Genomic DNA, 18,578 nt, shown 5'->3' with positions numbered 1-18,578 from the left:
ATCCGGCCAAGGATTCAACCACTTCCCAGAACATGCTAACCAAGTGAAATGCGTTTGTATTCTTGGTGGCATAAAAAACAATAGGCCGGGAAAAATTGCTGAGGATACTCCTACCATAAAATTGTAGGGCATGTGTGGCAGGAGCTTCATTATTGTATTGTCTGTCGACACCCAGATCAACAAATCCTATTATTCGGTCTGTTGCTGCATTATACACAATATTTTCTTTCACTGTAAACAAAATAAGCAACAGGTTATATCTTGTGCATATACACTTAATAACTTGTGTCATTGTTTTGTCATAAAGGATGAATAAGAATCTTACACAGTGTGCTTAATAGTGTTAAAAATTCCAAGAAAAGTTTCACCTTTCATTTCATCGATTGATGTAACGAGAAATCGTTCATGTGATGCTAGACTGAGACTTTTGGATTTCAGTTCTTCTAAAACATTATCTTGAATGCCAGGTGCAGTGCAGTAAACGTTTCTGAAAACAGTACAAAAGTGAGCAAGTGAAACAATTGCTCGTAGTTAGCTTGTAGTAGCCAAATTGCAGAGAACAGAACCCATACGCTACCGGTAGTCATTTAGATTTGAAATGCAATTTTGTTTCAAAGATACGCTTCTTCGGCAGCTTTCTTGAATGTACCTGCGCCAAAGTCAGCTTAGGCAAAGACAAAGTGGGTACTGCTCCTTCACGTAATTCTTTACGGGAACCCTCTGCAAAAAAACTCTTTATTTGTGCATACATGAACATTTTCAATTTTGATACTTGTAATGGTACATATATTAATCTGAAACCACAGTGAAGGTTTGCACTAATAACTTGTTACAGATGCAGTGTTATGCTGTGCTCACTCGCTAGTAAATTTAATGAAGTTCTGCATCAAACCATCTCATGGAAAAAAAACACTGCATCAAACGCTAGATATGCCATTACATTAAATATCTTTCCTCAATACACTAGTTACACTACATGTAAGTCTATGTAGAACAAATTTTACTTAAAACAATGTCAGATCTTTCAAAATGCACTTCACACATTTTCACAGCATCTCGAGCAAATAGATTTTTTATGTGCTCGTCGCTTCTGCAAGCCAGCACGATACACTCCAACCTTTCTGCCCAGCTTTCCTTCTCCTTTTTTACAAATTTTCTCGAAGGTATCTTAAACAGAGTCACGGCAGGTGACCTGTTGTTGCACATTGGTAAACAGCACAAATTTGCCATTATTTCAGACTATTTAGCTTATTTCAATAACTTAAAGCCTGCAACATAAGACCTGTACTATTGAGTCTTAATCTGTAAAGTTTTTATTCTGTGCGTGGAGCGAAATTTTATGCGCAGATGAAACAATACAATATGACTCGGTCTATCTAAATTTTTCATCCATTCATTTTATTTTTCACCTTAAATGTGGTGAACGAAAAAATCTTCCCGCGCAACTCAAGTAGGCTAAGCCATGCCTTGATACAAAACAGCAGCATTATCAGTTCAAGGAACTGAAAATAAGTTAATTGCTGAACCTAAAACTCTCACCTGATTTCATTAATTAATTTCAATTAAAATTAACACCTATTGGATCCCAACAACTGCACCCTAATAATAAGACTAATCTGTTCCAGCAGCAAACAGATCTGAAAATCATTGTCGTCGTCTGCATGTTTATTGTTATGTAGTGAACGTAGTGTTATGTAGTGTTATGTAGTGTTCTCCACGGTCACGACCGTGGAGAAAGTAGAATATGCTCCAAGAGAATAAAAGAAACAAACATGACGTCATGCGCAAAAGAGAAGTTTCTACTCATGTGTTTAAATCTCTTTGCTCTGTATAACAAGTCATTGGAGCGGTCAATTGCGCATCATTATAATTTATGTATATAGGATGTCTATAAACTTTTCTCATTCGTCACGCATCGATGATTCTCTACATTTTTCGGTGCTTTTGTTTTGACCTTTTTCGTTAATATGATTAAGTCATGACGGAGTCCTCATGCTTCATATTTTACTTTTACGCCAAGCATTCTAGATAGACATGGATATAATCTTTAATGAAAGAATAGATTTATTATATTAAGTGGTTATTTATTTGAAATCTAACTTAAAGCTTATATAACGCCAAGAGGAGAAAAAGTGCATTTGAAATTTATCTCGGGTCTGCAGGTTCCACGAAATACAAACCGGTAGATTGCGCCAATGAAGGGAGAAAACACAGCATCGCGCTCGTGTCTCACTCTCATACCCAACCCTGGCTGACCGACCGACCGACCGGTTAAAATGCGGGTCGAATAGACCTAGACCTAGGCTAGTCAGATGTCGCTTATGTTCTGTGTTCGATACCCAGTTGCATTATACTGTTGTAATACCCATGGGCAAGGCATTAACGACGCTTTAAGTTAAAATACATACTAATTTAAAATTAAGATAGCATACTTCTTGACGCTTTAGGCCAGTGATTCTCAACCGCGGGTCTCAACTGTACATTTTGCGGCTCTCACTAACTCAGTGAAAAATTAATTAGTTGTACCAGAATTGCAACAACAACATTATTCTACCGGGATCACTTCTAATAACTAAATTGCTGGACCTGCCGACACCAAAATGGCGGCGTTCTATTGTAGGCCTTAGAGGGATAAAATGCTGAGCAGTTGCTTTAGTGAAGAAGATAAATTTATATTCTGTAATAATATGGAACAGTGGTTTTTAAACTGGGGGGCGTGTAAGATTCATAAGGGGGGCGCGAGAGATAACAAATGTGCATTATCTTCTACAAAGCCTCGAATTAAACGTTTGGTTTCCCACAAACAACTACATCCGTCACATTAATGAAAGTTAATTGAAAATAAATTGTTGACCGTGACCATGTCCTCCTCCCATCATTGCACATTAAGTTGGGATTGATGAAGCAATTTTTCAATTCATTAAAATGGTTTGAGCGCAGAAAATATTAAGCGATGAATATAAACGCATGTTTAATATTCTTCATTTTGCATACTCAGATTTACCTCATTTCGCATTTAAAGTGTTACTTTAAAGGCCAATAAACATTAAATAACTGTTTATTTGTTATCAACTTGTTAAGTACCAAACAACCTTTTTTCATAACTCAGAAATGTGCCTGGGCTTACTTCCAGCTATCTAATTAACGACACAGTGTTTAATCTATGGGTTTGCGCAAATGCGGAAAACTAATTTCATTTTATCTCACAAACTAGAGACAATTCGAAAAATTAAGTCCATTTTCATAATCAAAGGCACTAAAATATAAAACCACTCTCACATTCCGTTCAAAAAAAACTTCAATTCAATTTTACGATCTAAGCAAACCTGTATATTTCGGAGGCACAAATGCTGTGCAGCTTCGGATCACGAGTCACATTGCATACCAGCTGCTTCCATAAACAGTAGATTGGAGTGTAGTATGCAAGTGCACAACCAGATGACATCACATTTTGAGTAACTGGGGTCTGGTATACAAAGGGGTACTGCAACACTTTATCGAACGACACTTTGTCGAACTACAATTAATCGAACGACAATAAATCGAACCGACAGTTGATCGAACGGCAATTAATCTAACCGACAGTTGATCGAACGACAAACTTTGGCAATAGCTTCAAGCAAAATTTATGATATCACACAGATGAATTATATTATAGGTGTAACATCTTAAGCCTCGGATCTTAATTGCGTGTTTCTCAAACATTGAAACAATAAGCCATTGTGATGTGTGGTCTTTGTAATGGTGTGCATTAATGAATTGTGATGTATATATCATAAAGTTGACGATTTATATCTATATTTTATATTTATATCATAAAGTTGACGTTTTATATTTATATCAAAAAGTTGACAATTTCGCATGGCGGCCGGCCCGCCATGCGATATCATCCGGCCCGAAACATATTAATAAGTTATCACAAGAATACGGCCCGCCGTTTTTTATTGAGTTTCAGACTGCACTGTTTGAAAAAATTGTGGTATTGCTACGCCGCGCCCCCGCTGTGCGAAAAAACAGCTGACTGCGAGAAGAGAATAGTTAGTCAAGTTATTGGTGCGTACATGAGTACAGTCGAAATCGGTTAATCGCATAGCATTGCATAATCCCAAATCATTCCCATTCACTTGTGAAGAAAATTTAACGGTTAATCGCATAACGGTTAATCGCATAAATCGGTTAATCGAATAGAAATTCTGGATTGATTTGTAGACTTGCATCACTTAACCGCATATTTCCTTTGATGAAGTGTTAAGTGGCACGTTAATGATTTGAACAATAATGTGAAACTTCACGAAAAAAGGCCTTCTCTACTGTGATTATGAACCACAAAACTACGTTTGATTTGAGGATTGTTACATCACAATAGGACAACAAGACTAATTGTTGTTAATTACCAGGATTGTTACGTCGCAAAGCGCAAACCACTGCAGAAACATAGCGTTAATAACATAGCATAATTAAGAGTTATTTTAATAAAAATTGATTTCCGTTTTTGTTTCGTGTTTTTTTTGTTTGTTTTTTTCGTTTTTTCACGTGTCGAAATGAAAAGAAGGAAGCTCACTTGTTGCATCATAATGCAAGAATGCGTGCGCCGGTGTTTAAAAAAGAGAATAGCGGAGAAAATGTAGGAAACGCATACATCGGTTAATCGCATACATCGGTTAATCGCATAAAAAAGCTTGGCAAATTGACTATGCGATTAACCGATTTCGTCTGTAATACGCTTCAATGCGGAGAGAGAGCAAAATTATATAAATATCACAATATCTCAAAAATTACAAAATCCAACTTTATCAAACAAACATGGACAGATAGCTAAACTTTTTTTAGGAAAACTCACCGAATTTCAATTTTCTACAGCAAACAATGCAACTGTACGCCACGTTTTGCTATGACTGTGTGCGGGAGAAGCCACAGTCGATTCGATCAACTGTCGGTTCGATTACTTATCGTTTGATCAACTGTCGGTTCGATTACTTGTCGTTCGATCAACTGTCGGTTCGATCAGCTGTCGTTCGATTAAGTGTCGTTTTATAAACTGTCTTTCGATTAAGTGTCGCGTCACGATACAAAGGCATCCTTTGGTTGAGCACTTGTACACTAGACCCAAAGACTGAATAAATCAAACTGTGTACGTTACTGAGTAAGTGTGCTTCCATTGCATCTGACTATTCTTGTGCACCACAATTGTCATTTTTGGTTGTTTGGCGCAAATCTTGCTGAAAATGACCATTTTTTGCAATCCAGCTGTAAAATGAAGCTTATGATTTGCTGGTTTTCATTTTAAAACGATATACTAAATTTTCCAAAGAGTAATATAAAATGAAAATTTTTCTCAAGTCTGAATTAATTTAAAACTAATCTCCTTCATACCAAACTCCTCCTCTCATGACTAAATTATCGTATTTTACGGACCGTAAGGCGCAATTTAAATCCTTTTTTTTCCTCATAAATTGATTGTGCGCCTTATAAGCCGGTGCGCCTAATGTATGTGCGTGCGCCTAATGTATGTGCGTACGCCTAACGCCTATAATAAGGTATTAATATATAATTAAACCACCGTCTTACACAATAAACTATGGTAAAAGCAACTAGCAACTCATTTTTTCTTTTGCTCATTGTACCATTGTGAGTTGCTTACATTTATTACGTAACAAGTTACGTATGTATGAACAAAAAACTAATCAAAGCAATTTATTGACAGTGCACCTTATAATCGGGTGTGCTTTATGGTCCGTAAAATACGGTACATCAAAAATAAAATTTGGACAAAAAAAAGTCAAACAACAGCAACATTCGAACTCATAACCTCCAGCATAAGAGCCTGATTGTTGACCACTACGCCACTACATTACTTTCTTCCCCTATTTCAAAACGAGAGTGATAAACCATCAGCGAAAATCTGCCAAACAAGAAAATTAAGAGAACTGAGGAGACAGGTTTTCCAAATATATATGCTGCAATTATACCAGTACATACTGCTAAAAGTTAATGCTGATTTACCACAGTACTCAGCTAATTACTTTACCAATTATATGTCAGTTCGTAATTCTAGTTTAAGAATATTTGTAGTGATCTTTGAAGCTTTATATCTAATTTTAAACAAAACTTACAGATTTTCAACCAAACTTAGTAAAATTTTAGAATGATGGTTTTATTCAAAGAAAAAAAACTTTTTGCCAACACCCTGAAATATTGCCCCAAAGTCAAGGCATTAAAAAAATTAAAAAAAATTTTCAAACCCTTCTCATCTAAATCTTTGTTTTGGCATTATTTTAACCCCAAAAATGATAATACACATATTTTTATTGTAAAAATCCTTCAAAATTTCAAAATACTTTATCTCGGTTTCTGGTGGAGGTATTTCAAAAAAAATTTTCTATGTGCTTAATTATTTAATCTCCATTACATATACAACAACAAACAAAATCCCTTTCCAGTGGTTACAAAATTTAAAATAAAATGATGATTATAAATGAATTGACCCATACCCATTTATACCTATATGTAAATTTTTTAAACTATTAAAATGTTACAATGGTAGTGTATGGCAGAAACAATGATCGACAGTAAAAGAACAAATGCCCTGTGTCACATAGCAAGGTATGAAGGTTGGATTGCATATAATTGCAGTTTAGACACTTCGTTACCGCTCTTTTAACTATTATTTTCTAGCTTCATGGGAATTTAAACCGGTGTAAAACAATACTTTTTTTAGACTTTCTAGTGCTATTTTTTGATAATCATGACCAGTGTTTCTGATGAAGTTGCGAAGAATTTAATGTCTTCAGCTGATTCATCTGCATCTATCAGCAATGATTTACATGAAAATGCTATCACAAACTCCATGCTGGCAGAGGAAGAAAATTTACAGCACAAAGGTGAAGAAGATACCAAGACAACAAAACAGCAAGCTATTGAACAATGGTGTGAATTATCAGAAGATGTGCGAATCACACAACTGAATCATTTACTTGAGAAAAGCAGTGTTTACGCAAATTTTTTGGTGAGTGTGATAGAAAAAACTAAAGCTCGCAGAGCTCGGCGAAAGCATGTCAAAACTTCAAAAAAGTGTGTTGAAAGTAGTGAGACATCTAAAAATTCCAAGGATGTCATGTCATTAGAAAGTAGAAAAAAATCCTGTTATGCTACCAGAAAAAGAAAGCCTGAAACCGAATGTCACATCCCAAAAAAGCGTAAAAAAAAGTTTCATGGGACATGTTCTGGTGATTATGCAGAAAATTGCACTTTGTACAAAATACAGGACATTGTGCATGTTTGTAAAAATAAACAAAAAAAAGATTTTATGAGGGCAAGAATACTTGATATGAAGCACATAAAGGGAGAAGTGTTTTACTATGTTCACTACATAGGACTCCAAACATCAGATGACGATTGGATTGCCTCTTCCTTAATTGTCGCTGATACATCTGGCTCTACAGATGCATCCACAGGGGCACTTAAACACAAGAAAATATCCCTGGAAGAAGAGTCTCTTTTAAATAAAAAACTTCATACAGGGGAAGAAAATATGGAGAAAATGTTGTTTGTTAATAATGCAAGGTATTTCAAAGGAACACGTGTTCCAGATTCTCAGCCTAAGCTTTTCACGGGTGGAATTCTTAGAGAGTATCAAATTACAGGTTATGAATGGCTAAAAGTTTTGTTTGAAAACGGTGTAAATGGAATTTTAGCTGATGAAATGGGCTTAGGAAAAACTATTCAATGCATTGCCATGCTTTGTAATTTAGTCACATCTGGTTTTCATGGTCCATACCTTGTTTGTGCACCACTTTCAACCATTTCAAACTGGATTAATGAACTGAAACGTTTCGCTCCACAGCTCCCAGTCTTACTTTACCACGGTACAGCAGCTGAACGTGCTGTTCTGCGACCATGCATTGCTGATGTTCACAAAACATTGAGCTGTCATCCTGTAGTAGTAACATCATATGAGATTCTAATGAGAGATCGTAGCTTCTTGGCCAAGTACAGTTGGGATTATCTGATGGTTGATGAAGGTCATAGGTTAAAAAATATGAATTGTCGTCTGCTGAAAGAATTAAAAATGATTCAGGTTACGTGTAAAGTATTACTTACTGGAACTCCACTTCAAAATAATTTACCTGAGCTCTGGTCCATGTTGAACTTTTTGTTACCGGAAGTATTCAATGACTTAAGCTTATTTGAAGCTTGGTTTGATTTAGGTAAAATTCAGAAAACTACTGAGATTTTTTCTTCAAATAAGGAAAAAAATGTGGTTGGTATGCTGCACAAAATTCTTGCACCATTTCTTTTACGGCGAATAAAAGCTGATGTGGATATCAATCTACCTCCGAAGCGTGAGATGATCTTATTTGTACCATTAGCAGCTAGTCAGTACCAATTTTATCAAGCCATTGCTAGCAAATCTCTGCAAACATTGCTGAAAAAAGGTCATAGTGAAAATGATAAAGAAAACAGAGGAACGTGCACTTCTTATGAAACTTATAATGAAGGTCAAAACAACTGCCTTGAAAGACAAACACGAAGTTCCACCTTACAGTCAAGGATCATAAAAGAAAAGAAGAATTTCTATCAGTTAGAAAGTGATGCTGAGGTTAATGTTTCTTTGAATAATATGTTGATGCATTTGCGCAAATGTTGCAACCATCCTTACTTGATTAATTACCCTTTAGTACCTGGAACTAATATTTATAAAATTGACGATGAGTTGATCACATCATGTGGAAAAATGCAATTGTTAGATAGAATGCTTCCTGTCCTTCGCAAAAATGGGCACAAAGTATTGCTTTTCAGCCAAATGACGAGGTTATTAGACATACTTGAAGATTACTGCAGTTACAAAGATTTTACCTACTCTCGTTTAGATGGCAGCACAAAATGTGATGATCGAGAGAGGAATATAAACAAGTTTAATAGTGATAAAAACCAATTCTTATTTTTACTGTCTACGAGAGCTGGTGGTCTTGGTATTAATTTGACTGCTGCTGATACAGTAATAATCTACGACTCTGACTGGAATCCACAAAATGATTTGCAGGCTCAAGATCGTTGTCATCGTATTGGACAAGATCGGCCAGTTATTGTGTATAGATTTGTTTCAGCCAATACTGTAGATCAGTATATGGTTGAAAGAGCTGAAGCTAAGCGTGTTCTGGATTGTTTGATTCTAAATCGCTCAAAATTTAAGGGAAAGTTGGCAGAAGATATGACCTCTACCAATTCATCAGATTGCAGTGTGTCTACTACTTTACTGTCTATGTTGCAAGCCTCTGCGAATAGAAGAAAATGCATTCAGCCAATCAGTGATAACGACCTTCAAAAGGTTCTTCAAAGAAACATAGTAATGTCGTGCACTAACAAGGATATTACATGTGGAGTTTTTCAGGAGACTGGATAATGTTTTTCTTTTCTTTCATTATGGTACTGAATTTTAAAATGTAAGCATATTAGACTTGGGCACTGTTTTTTAAGGACTCAACCGAATCATATTTTGTCGTGTTTTCTTTGTGACATCTTTCGTAACATTTTTTGCTTTTCTCACAAGTTTATTAAAAAAAATTTAACTCGCCACACATGTATTCATTTAAAAATGTAATTATTGTTTCATTGCTTTTCTTTAGATTTGAAGTTTAATAATATATGATTGATAATTTACTTATGAAGCTTAACAATGAGGTTAAAACTTGTTTGGAGGATTTCTACACTGCCATTCTTTTGGAGTAATCAAAGACGATGTACTGGGACATTTTGTCGACTCAGTGGAAAAGATTTATGGAATTCTACATCACCGGAGAACAAGCGCACAGGCAGAGGAAAAAGAGCTCGCATACAAAAAAAGAAAGATTTTAGCAAAAAAGTTTTCGGTGAAGGTGATGCTGGGGTAATGTGGCCTGGTTTAAATGAAGTCCACACAGCTCAGGCACGTGTAAGAACCCCTGAAGAGCAAGCTGTATATTTGGAGGAGAGAAAAGCTTTTGAAGAAATGAGAAAAGCCACCAGAAATAACACTGTAAGAGGTTGGACTGGGGGGCATTGGGGTGGAGTGGATCTAGGTACGCCAGCTCCTTTAAATGGAATAAGTTTTGATGATTTCAAATGTACTATAATGGATGTGGCCCGAGTGTCTCATATGTCTGATAGAATAGGCCGGGTGTATGGAAATAGAGCAATGGTGGCAGTTGGAAATGGCAAAGGAATGATTGGCGTGAGCAGCTCTGTAGCAACAGACCTATCTAGCGCTCTTCGTAAAGCAAGAAACCGGGCTCTTAGTCGCCTAAAATTTGTTGAAAGGTATGTTAGCATTGATTCACAATTGAAACATGTTTATCTTACTGCGTAATTAATATATTTTATAGAAACTAATTTGGCTACTAATATTTTTTGAACCAACTTAACTTGTATTTCTTCATTTTAACATCACCAACTTGAGGCTAATACTACATTATGTTATTGTATGTAATTGCATGTTATTATTACAGGAGTCAAGTATTGGTATATTGCCTAATACTTGGCATCTTGCATAATGTTGTTATACTTTGGGTTACTGTAAACTGCCAACGTATATTTCAATTGTATGAACAAATATTTAGTTGCAAATTTATTGCCTTGCCATAAGTAATGCAAGAATATTTTTGTATTTGCACTGTGGCATGTATAGGACTTGTTGAAGTTTTTCAAAACTAGCACTGGTACTTGTTGTTTTATTGCTACAATACCGGTGGTCCAAAATCGTTATGTAAAAAATAATCACGATCCGGCAGCCTGTAGACAATAAAGAGATTTGTATGTATTGTAGCGATAGCCAATTTTTATTACAAAAACTATTTAAACATGATTACAGTTTGTATTCACACAGTTTAGTTTTTAAACACATATTAAGGAAAATTTTAGTAACATTTGTCAATCATGTACCATAATGTATTTTATTGGCCTAAGTCAACAAAAGGTATAGCCAAGTGCTAATGCTTGGGGTACCTCTATTTTATGCTTGTTCAAAGGGTGTAGTTTTGTGCAGATATGTGCTAATTTTACCAATGCTGGTTTTGAGTTCCTTAAATATTTTTGTATATAAATAAATCATATTTGATATATATTCATCATAAATGTTTTAAGTTACACTTAATTTTATTTAGTTAACAATCTTATTTTATGCATGTATTTCTCGCTATTCCTTTATTTCTCTTTATGACTTCAGTTTGATCGGAAAGAAATTATGTATCATTGATGGACAACGGTCATTCTGTTAAGTAATCAGATTTTTGAATGATGATTAAGTCCCCATATGCTAGGATAATTCCCAAGCTAGAAAAAAACCAACCATATCACCCTTGATCTATTTTAGTTGGTATGGTATCATAACTTTTATCCTTGGACTGAGCAAAGTCTTTCTCACGTGGTCATCAAGCTAGCCTTTGTGCACTAAGAGTATACGTACATGTTCTGGGGAAAATACCAAAGTGATTTATTTCGAACAAAACGTCTATTCACAACATTTAACAGGCATTTATTTTAGGTTTGAAGAAAGAACTGTATTTGAAGATATCTATGTTAATCATCACAGAACATGGATGTCTATTAGAAAACAACCTCTTGGTTATGGTCTGCGTTGTCATCGGGCTTTAGCAGATATGTGCAGACTTATCGGTACAGTTTGTAGAATTACTTACATAGATTTAGAGAGAACGATAGTGCGCTATTAAATATTACTGGCTGAAAAAATGCATCATTTGTCATGTCTATCATTTTTATTTCAGAAGGAATATTTAAAATTTGTTTCAGGTATCAGTGACATTTACATCAAAGTGTTTGGCTCTACAAGAATGCTAAATTTACTGAAATGCTTCGTAAAGGGAATGTTACTACAAGAAACCTACCAAGCCAAAGCTGATCAGCTTGGATATCACCTTGTTGAATTTGATGAACTGAATCACAATTATCCAAATGTACTTGCTTCTCCTGTGAATGGCAAAGTAAATGATCAACCGTATGATGACTACCAAGAATACTTGGATCAGGAACTAATCACGCGTGATGTTAGATATACAGAAAACCCTCCGCCTGGTTACCGAAGACCTTTGTCAAAACATAACAGAGGTATTCCGGTACCTGCCTCACCTGCAGTACCTCAATTCTTAGCAAATATTAGAAACTTTAAAATAGATTGATTTAATACAATGAATTGATGCTGTATAATATGTGTAATTTTCACTGAGTCATTGAAGCACGAACTGCTAGGGTAATCGCCAGGCTAGAAAACAACACCAACCATGCTGCCTTCTGATTGGTCTGATCAGGTTTTTTAAAGCTCTAAGTAAGACGTCCAACAAAATCATTGAGATCTTAGTTTTAAGCGTTTCATGCCTCCTTAATCGAAAAATCTCGCCTGCGGCTCCCTGAAATTTAGTATGTCTTAGTTAGGACAAGGTTATTATTTCATGAAATTGTAATAAAATCACACATCTCTAACTTATGCAATAGAATGTGAAAGTCAAGACGGCAATTTAGGGCCAAAAAAGTCAAATTTCATCAATTTTTACGTTCAATTTAAAGTAACCTAATCATACGACCTGGAAGTATTTAACGACTGTTAGCTAGGATAATAACCCCCACTGAAAAGAATATCGGCCATGCTGTCCTGGGATTGGTCTAACACACAATCATTTTATTTTTCGTCAAAATCTCGATGGGGACCAAGATTCAAGCCAGCTGCTACTAGCACGCGCCAATGAATGGGAAAAAGTGGCAAAGGCTTAAAACGTGCTCAAAAATAATCAAGGTAATTATAATCGTTGTCAACAACTAACATGGTCACTAAACACTTTTTCTAACCGTTACGTGGAACGTCCAACATTTTCATGAAAATCGAAAAATTTCAGTATATACGGCTACTTAATATCTTTCCAGATAAATATGGATAACCTAAGTTTGCTTTTGTTGGCCAGATCTTGTTCAGTGGCGAAATGGTTCGGGCACTCGACTTGCATTATTATTGCTGCGGCCCGGGTTTGATACTCACTAGCGCTCCCATTTTAATACCCTTGGTTCAGTGGTCCTCGTGATCAGTTCGGGCAATACGAATATAAAAAACACAATGTGTGTGTTTATTGGAATCTGCATAGAGACTTGCTCTGGAACTAGGTCTCGAACGATAAGGAACCTTGTGTGGTAGCTGTTTCATACAGCCCCATTTCCAGTAGCGTATTTAGGATTGCGTTGAGAGTTGACCCAAAAGTTTTAAATGCTAGGTCAAGCATCCCCGGGTTGGTCCGTAGTAGATGTAAATTTCTTGTTTTGCACTTCAAAAAAGCTTGGAAATAGTAATATGAATTGTAAAAAACGTCTATTGTTCCGAAAATTAGGATCGTGAAAGGGAGGCAAGGCCCAGTATAATTACACCTCCCAAATTCGCTAATGTTCATTTCAGCTCAAGCAAATTATAAAGCTCCGTGTTCAGACCTCATGTTTGCCACATACACCATTTTGTTCTTAAGAAGATATTGAAAATGTTACGAAGAAAGAGATTTCATTTGAAGGAAATGCGAAGCTACACACACATTCCTATCGCTTATTTTTCGTAATTGTCGTGGAGAACAAAAAGTAAAACGCTAACCAATATAGTGTGATAAATTGGAAAATTCATCAGCAAACAATATACGAGATAAAACGGCAAAGCCCAAGTGCTTGAAACATGCAAGAATAAGGCATATGCCAAGTCCAAAGGTTTCCCAAGAACGTCACCTTTTTTGTGTTCTCACGAACCACAGCTTTACTTTTGGTTTTACCGGAACGTTTGCTTTTTCCATCACAAAAAATATAAAAAATAGTAAGTCTCAATTATTGTAGCCTAGTATTTTCTACTGGGTACGGCTGGATTAAGGCCCGTTGTGGAACCGTATATGCGATTACCACGAAAAAATTGTGTAAATACTAACAACAATTTGACGATTTCCATGAAAATGCTGGACAATTTACATAATGGTCAAAAAAAGTTGTGTTAGACCAATCAGAGGCCAGCATGGCCGGTGTTGTTTTTCAGAGCGGGAATTACCCAGCAACTGGCACATTTAAAAACTCCCAGGTCGCATGTTTGGGTTAGGCCTACAGGCCCTACCCTAAACCTTAATTGAAGGTGAAAATTGACTTTTTTGACCCAAAATGGTAGTATTGACTTTAACATTTCATTGCAAGAATTATACTTAGGTTTTCATGAAATAATAGTCAAAGGCATAGTCTACTAAAGTGACATACAAAATTTTAGGGAGCCATATGCGAGATTTTTTGAAAAATTGCATTTTTAGTAATTTCACAACGTGAATAACCGTATTTTGCTTTTACAACTCGACCAAACAGTAACCAATTCCATATCAAAAACTGCAATGCTCAATTTGCATTGTTGGAAGTTGCCTCTTTAGAAACTTTCTCTCGATGCTTGATAACCAGAACCATAAGCAATCTGTCGTGTTTCATGACCAGCCAATGTTCTTCACTTTGGTCATTGTGTTCTAACAACGCTGTCTGAAGTTTTCACATCATAGCATCGTACTTAATATACAATATTGCAGTGGTTATTATAACAATATAATACGCAAAGGAAAAAAGCAATAAACAAAAAAACGTGGAAACACGTATACGTACGAGCAGTGTTATTATTTTGGAGGTATTTTTTGTGACAATGTGTAGTGAGCCAGTACAGGAAACAGTTTCACAGTTGGTTGTGTCAGCTTTTTCCAATTGCCTTCTTTTAGGTTTATTAACAAAACTATTTTAAACCATCACATGCTAACATTTGCCATTTTGATGTAACTTAAAGCTGGACACAAGTCGAACGTTTTCGGAAAATCTCGATTTCTGCAATTTAACTGCGCCTAAAACTATAATGCCATGCTTATCTAATGCCCTTGTGCAATCTTACCAGCATTACTTCGTTATATTAGCCAACATCAATATTGTTAAAACGATCATACCGATACGATTATCGTTTCAATAGTTTATTACGCACGACAAAAATAGAGGCAACGAAAAACAGCTTTCGGCAAAAACTTTTCTAAAAAATAAAAACTGCAATTGGAAAAGCGCAGGATCGCGAAAATGACACTAAAATCGAAGCAGATGGTTAGAGTTAAAAATAGACATCATATTGCGAACGTTAGCGATGGTTTAACAACAAAAATAATTTAGCGAGAAATACGATGTATATAGGGCATTAAATGAAATGATATATCCATGCCGAAACGGGATTTCAACAGCGGCCATATCGGCGAAGAGTGAAGGCGAGAAATATTGCACGGTTAAACGGCGTTGCAATCTGGAAAAGTGACTGTATACTGTTGGCACGAAAAATCGTTTAAGAAAATTGGACTGTCATCGATATAGGACATATTGACGCAGGTAAAGTGGTAAAGGTAAGCTTTGAACACGATTCAGGTTGTTTTTCCCAAGACACATTCGTATTCTTCTGCGGCAAAGCTCGTTTAACGGTAGCGGAGCAGCTAAAAATAAAAGTATTATGAAAAGATTGTTTTCAGGAGTTGATCAATGATCACATCAACGCTAAGCCTAACTTTGGACATATGTAACACATAATTTCACACATTTTCAACTTACGTTTTAAACCATTAAGGTATTTGATTCCCACTTCACAATGCCCCCAGACGCAACTGATGGTAGGATACAATGTTTTTCCTTTCAAACCGCGAAATGCAACACCGAGATATTGGTTGTCAGCCACAAAACTTAAAGTACCTTCCTCCATGTCGAGTACTACCAAAATTTTTTCAGGAACAACAAAGCTCTCGTCAGAGTTTAAAAAGGCTGGATAAGTCCTTTTCTCATTTTTGTTCCCTTTTCCGCCATGGAAAAGTTTATTTCTTCCTAAATCCCAACCCCAAGAGTTTTCGTTTTGACCGATGAGCGATTTATACCCAATGCAGGTTAAAGGAGCATCCACAGTGCACACACCTACCATTGCATGTGTGCCTCGTTGTCTTGCATTCCATGATATTTCCCAGCAATGTAAACCTTTAGAGTAACCAAATCTTCCGCGAGCACCATCGGTTGATTGAGCAACAGGATGACGATGCATAATCATGCCATCATCTTTAACGAAAACATTAACACTCTTGTCCTCCGGATTCCAACCATGTTGCATCTGGATTTCCGGCCCTACAGATGGCATGTCTAGTAAGACATCCAACCTGGAAACATTAATCCTTTTAATTGGGGCTAAATAAGTACAGTAACAAAAATCCTTATCATTATGTATTATAACTGTAATGCTTCCGCTTAGAGGGAATCAGGCTTTGAGGCTTTTAACAGCATATTTAAAACGAAAGTTAAAAGAGAACACAAGTGTAGAAACAGATCTACCGGCATGTTAGCACATTGGCAAGCGAGCTGGGCCATTATGGGTAGAGATTAACCACAATTGGCGCTATTTACAGTTAGCAAACAATCTAACAATAACCTTCTTAATACATCTGCTACAATAACATGTTATATATTCATAACCTACTCTTAAATCTTTATGGTGTACGTAGTATATACGTCAATAATTTCCCTATTCATGTAATTTAACTACACATACAATCAACAAACTAATCATTTTACTGGCTGCTGTACTTTAAAACAAACTTCATACTAACGCAAACGTTAAGTCTAACTCCAAACAACACACAAAAAAAACGATCACTTACCTATGAGGACATTCTGACACTATACCCGATGCAGAAAGACATTTTCCATGGGATCGATTACGATTAAAGCTTTGATGAAAATGGCGGTGACTTTCTCGGTCTCGATGACCAGACCTTCTATTCTTTAAAGGGGAGTTGTTTTCGCGGCGTGCACTTCGACTTCCAACCGCGCTATTTCTTGCAGTGGCTCGAGATAAGAAAGGTTCAATGAAAGACAATTGCCTCGCTGATGGATCTCTTGATACTTTTTGTCCCATTTTGATAAACTTCACAATTTCAATACAAATTTCGTTTATTTTAAGCCAACAGGCTGGTGACGTCTGCCTACGTGGCTACTCGAACGTTTTATACAGCTATGGACCCTACAGTCGAAAAAGATCTACGAAAACAAGTTTTTGTATGATTCAGCGACAAGCAATAAAGGCTTAAAGGCCCAGCGGTCTTGTTTACGTAGAGCTAGAGGTTGACGCTGTGCCATTAACGCTCGGGTGTTTTTGCCTCACGGCAGACCAACAACCCTTTTCTCAATACTTTCATATTGCGAACAACATGTGCGATTAAAGTGACGTGCTAGACGTCTTAAGCTAGCTGTCATAGTTAACAGTCTGGAACTGAATTTTCAGCTTCTGTCTTCAAATTTAAACGTGTTAGCACACTTCAACATATCTCTGCAACAAGTTCGTCAAATTATTAAAATAAATCATGCAACAGTAGATAATAAATAACGATTGTTAATTTTCTTCACTCCACCAACGTTTTGGCTGGCACATCTTTACTTCTTATTACCTTTTATGTTGTAATCAGCACTATTTGTTAAAGTAGCCAACATATCCCAGTTTTAGTTAAAAAGCTAATAACTATTTAGCTAATAACCTAAACACTTCGTTCATAGTTAATACTACAGTCAACTAAAATATCGTAGCAGAATACTGAAACAGCTTAATTAAACTTGAAAGTTTCTTGACCAATACGAAATCTGTCACACAAGGCATAAATGAACACCAGCTATGTTCGAAGATTCACTAAAAAAATAGAATCTCAAAAATGTACTGCAAGCAACTCACGCATCGAAGTTCCACCCTGTCTACAGGCTGTAATAATAAGGCACTGCGCTGCACGCGACAACAAGTCTTACATCACAACGGAATTTTCCATTACGTCAGGGAACAAATGATTCATGCGTCAAGTCTCTCAAAATCAAAACGATCATAAAGCGAAATCGACTATTTATTAAGCTGGTCGAGTTCGTGTGTTTTTCTTGTTTATTCTGATAGTAAATTGATTATATTGGAACAGGTTACTTTACACAGGTATGAGTTCTATCCTGAACAACACTTGTACAGCATACATTTATACTGACAGAAACTGGTTACGGGTTTTCTTTAACACAATCAAAACAAACCATAATAGAATACACAGAAAATAATTTAGATGGATGCTCACGTCGATTTCATCAAAGAAATTAACAACATGAGATCAAAATCAAAAATGTTAGAATAAAATTGTCAATGGATCGAATAAGACCAGGACCGTATTCAGTTGAAAGTATAGAAAAGAAACAAGAACTTTTTGTTTTGATGGAAATTTTCAGGCCTTGTTGAACTTTTTAAGCTAATAAGATGATGAAATTATTCTTTTCTTAATATTAAAAACCATTTCGATTTACTATAGATATGTCGCTCTACCGCTTTTGTACAGTATATAAGCATAAAGTAAGTAACGTTCCAATCATTAATATCTACAAAGAGGAAAAAATTACAACATGCTCGTTAAACGCACAGATAAACATGTGGCTATTAACTTGCAATGTTGTTAAACGCCATACTCTATACGTAGTAGTCTAGTAGAGAGTCTGCGGTAAAACAGCGCTTAAAAGCAAAA

At 36.0% G+C, this 18,578-nt stretch overlaps 4 protein-coding genes across 4 annotated transcripts; 2 read left to right on the top strand and 2 right to left on the bottom strand.

Moving 5' to 3' along the window:
* Window positions 1-368: 368 nt before the first annotated feature.
* On the bottom strand, window positions 369-1,582 carry LOC143465915 (uncharacterized). Its single transcript, XM_076964438.1, has 3 exons — window positions 1,005-1,582; window positions 578-720; window positions 369-487 (listed from the first exon to the last, which is right to left on the bottom strand). The coding sequence occupies exons 1-2, from the start codon at window positions 1,228-1,230 to the stop codon at window positions 584-586; spliced, it is 363 nt and encodes a 120-aa protein (XP_076820553.1). The 5' UTR covers window positions 1,231-1,582; the 3' UTR covers window positions 369-487; window positions 578-583.
* Window positions 1,583-6,670: 5,088 nt separating this feature from the next.
* Window positions 6,671-14,639, top strand: LOC143465265 (lymphocyte-specific helicase-like). The gene is made up of 2 exons (XM_076963473.1): window positions 6,671-9,397; window positions 13,624-14,639. Exons 1-2 carry the CDS (start codon window positions 6,746-6,748, stop codon window positions 13,846-13,848), a joined length of 2,877 nt encoding a protein of 958 aa, XP_076819588.1. The 5' UTR covers window positions 6,671-6,745; the 3' UTR covers window positions 13,849-14,639.
* LOC143464506 (small ribosomal subunit protein uS5m-like) lies at window positions 9,413-12,198 on the top strand. Its single transcript, XM_076962298.1, has 3 exons — window positions 9,413-10,296; window positions 11,519-11,649; window positions 11,785-12,198. Exons 1-3 carry the CDS (start codon window positions 9,677-9,679, stop codon window positions 12,168-12,170), a joined length of 1,137 nt encoding a protein of 378 aa, XP_076818413.1. The 5' UTR covers window positions 9,413-9,676; the 3' UTR covers window positions 12,171-12,198.
* A 338-nt stretch (window positions 14,640-14,977) lies between the features above and the next one.
* LOC143464507 (SPRY domain-containing SOCS box protein 1-like) lies at window positions 14,978-17,776 on the bottom strand. Its single transcript, XM_076962299.1, has 3 exons — window positions 16,698-17,776; window positions 15,610-16,199; window positions 14,978-15,494 (listed from the first exon to the last, which is right to left on the bottom strand). The coding sequence occupies exons 1-3, from the start codon at window positions 16,952-16,954 to the stop codon at window positions 15,367-15,369; spliced, it is 975 nt and encodes a 324-aa protein (XP_076818414.1). The 5' UTR covers window positions 16,955-17,776; the 3' UTR covers window positions 14,978-15,366.
* Between the last annotated feature and the right edge of the window lie 802 nt (window positions 17,777-18,578).

The sequence above is a fragment of the Clavelina lepadiformis genome, chromosome 7 (assembly GCF_947623445.1).
Source record: "Clavelina lepadiformis chromosome 7, kaClaLepa1.1, whole genome shotgun sequence".
Lineage (NCBI taxonomy): Eukaryota > Metazoa > Chordata > Ascidiacea > Aplousobranchia > Clavelinidae > Clavelina > Clavelina lepadiformis.
The sequence above is the reverse complement of the archived record's forward strand: the minus strand, read 5'-3'. Positions and strand labels throughout refer to the sequence as shown.

Bases quoted from the DNA above. Each gene is read 5' to 3' on its own strand.
- LOC143464506 (XM_076962298.1), top strand. From the start codon at position 9,677: ATGAGGTTAAAACTTGTTTGGAGGATTTCTACACTGCCATTCTTTTGG. The intron at 10,297-11,518 runs GTATGTTAGCAT...CATTTATTTTAG, and splicing joins CGCCTAAAATTTGTTGAAAG to GTTTGAAGAAAGAACTGTAT. The intron at 11,650-11,784 runs GTACAGTTTGTA...AATTTGTTTCAG, and splicing joins AGATATGTGCAGACTTATCG to GTATCAGTGACATTTACATC.
- LOC143465915 (XM_076964438.1), bottom strand. From the start codon at position 1,230: ATGGCAAATTTGTGCTGTTTACCAATGTGCAACAACAGGTCACCTGCC. The intron at 721-1,004 runs GTAAAATTTGTT...GTTTTTTTGCAG, and splicing joins AAGATCTGACATTGTTTTAA to AGGGTTCCCGTAAAGAATTA.
- LOC143465265 (XM_076963473.1), top strand. From the start codon at position 6,746: ATGACCAGTGTTTCTGATGAAGTTGCGAAGAATTTAATGTCTTCAGCT. The intron at 9,398-13,623 runs GGATAATGTTTT...TAACCAATATAG, and splicing joins GTGGAGTTTTTCAGGAGACT to TGTGATAAATTGGAAAATTC.
- LOC143464507 (XM_076962299.1), bottom strand. From the start codon at position 16,954: ATGGGACAAAAAGTATCAAGAGATCCATCAGCGAGGCAATTGTCTTTC. The intron at 16,200-16,697 runs GTAAGTGATCGT...TAATGTTTCCAG, and splicing joins GTGTCAGAATGTCCTCATAG to GTTGGATGTCTTACTAGACA. The intron at 15,495-15,609 runs GTAAGTTGAAAA...TTTTATTTTTAG, and splicing joins ATACCTTAATGGTTTAAAAC to CTGCTCCGCTACCGTTAAAC.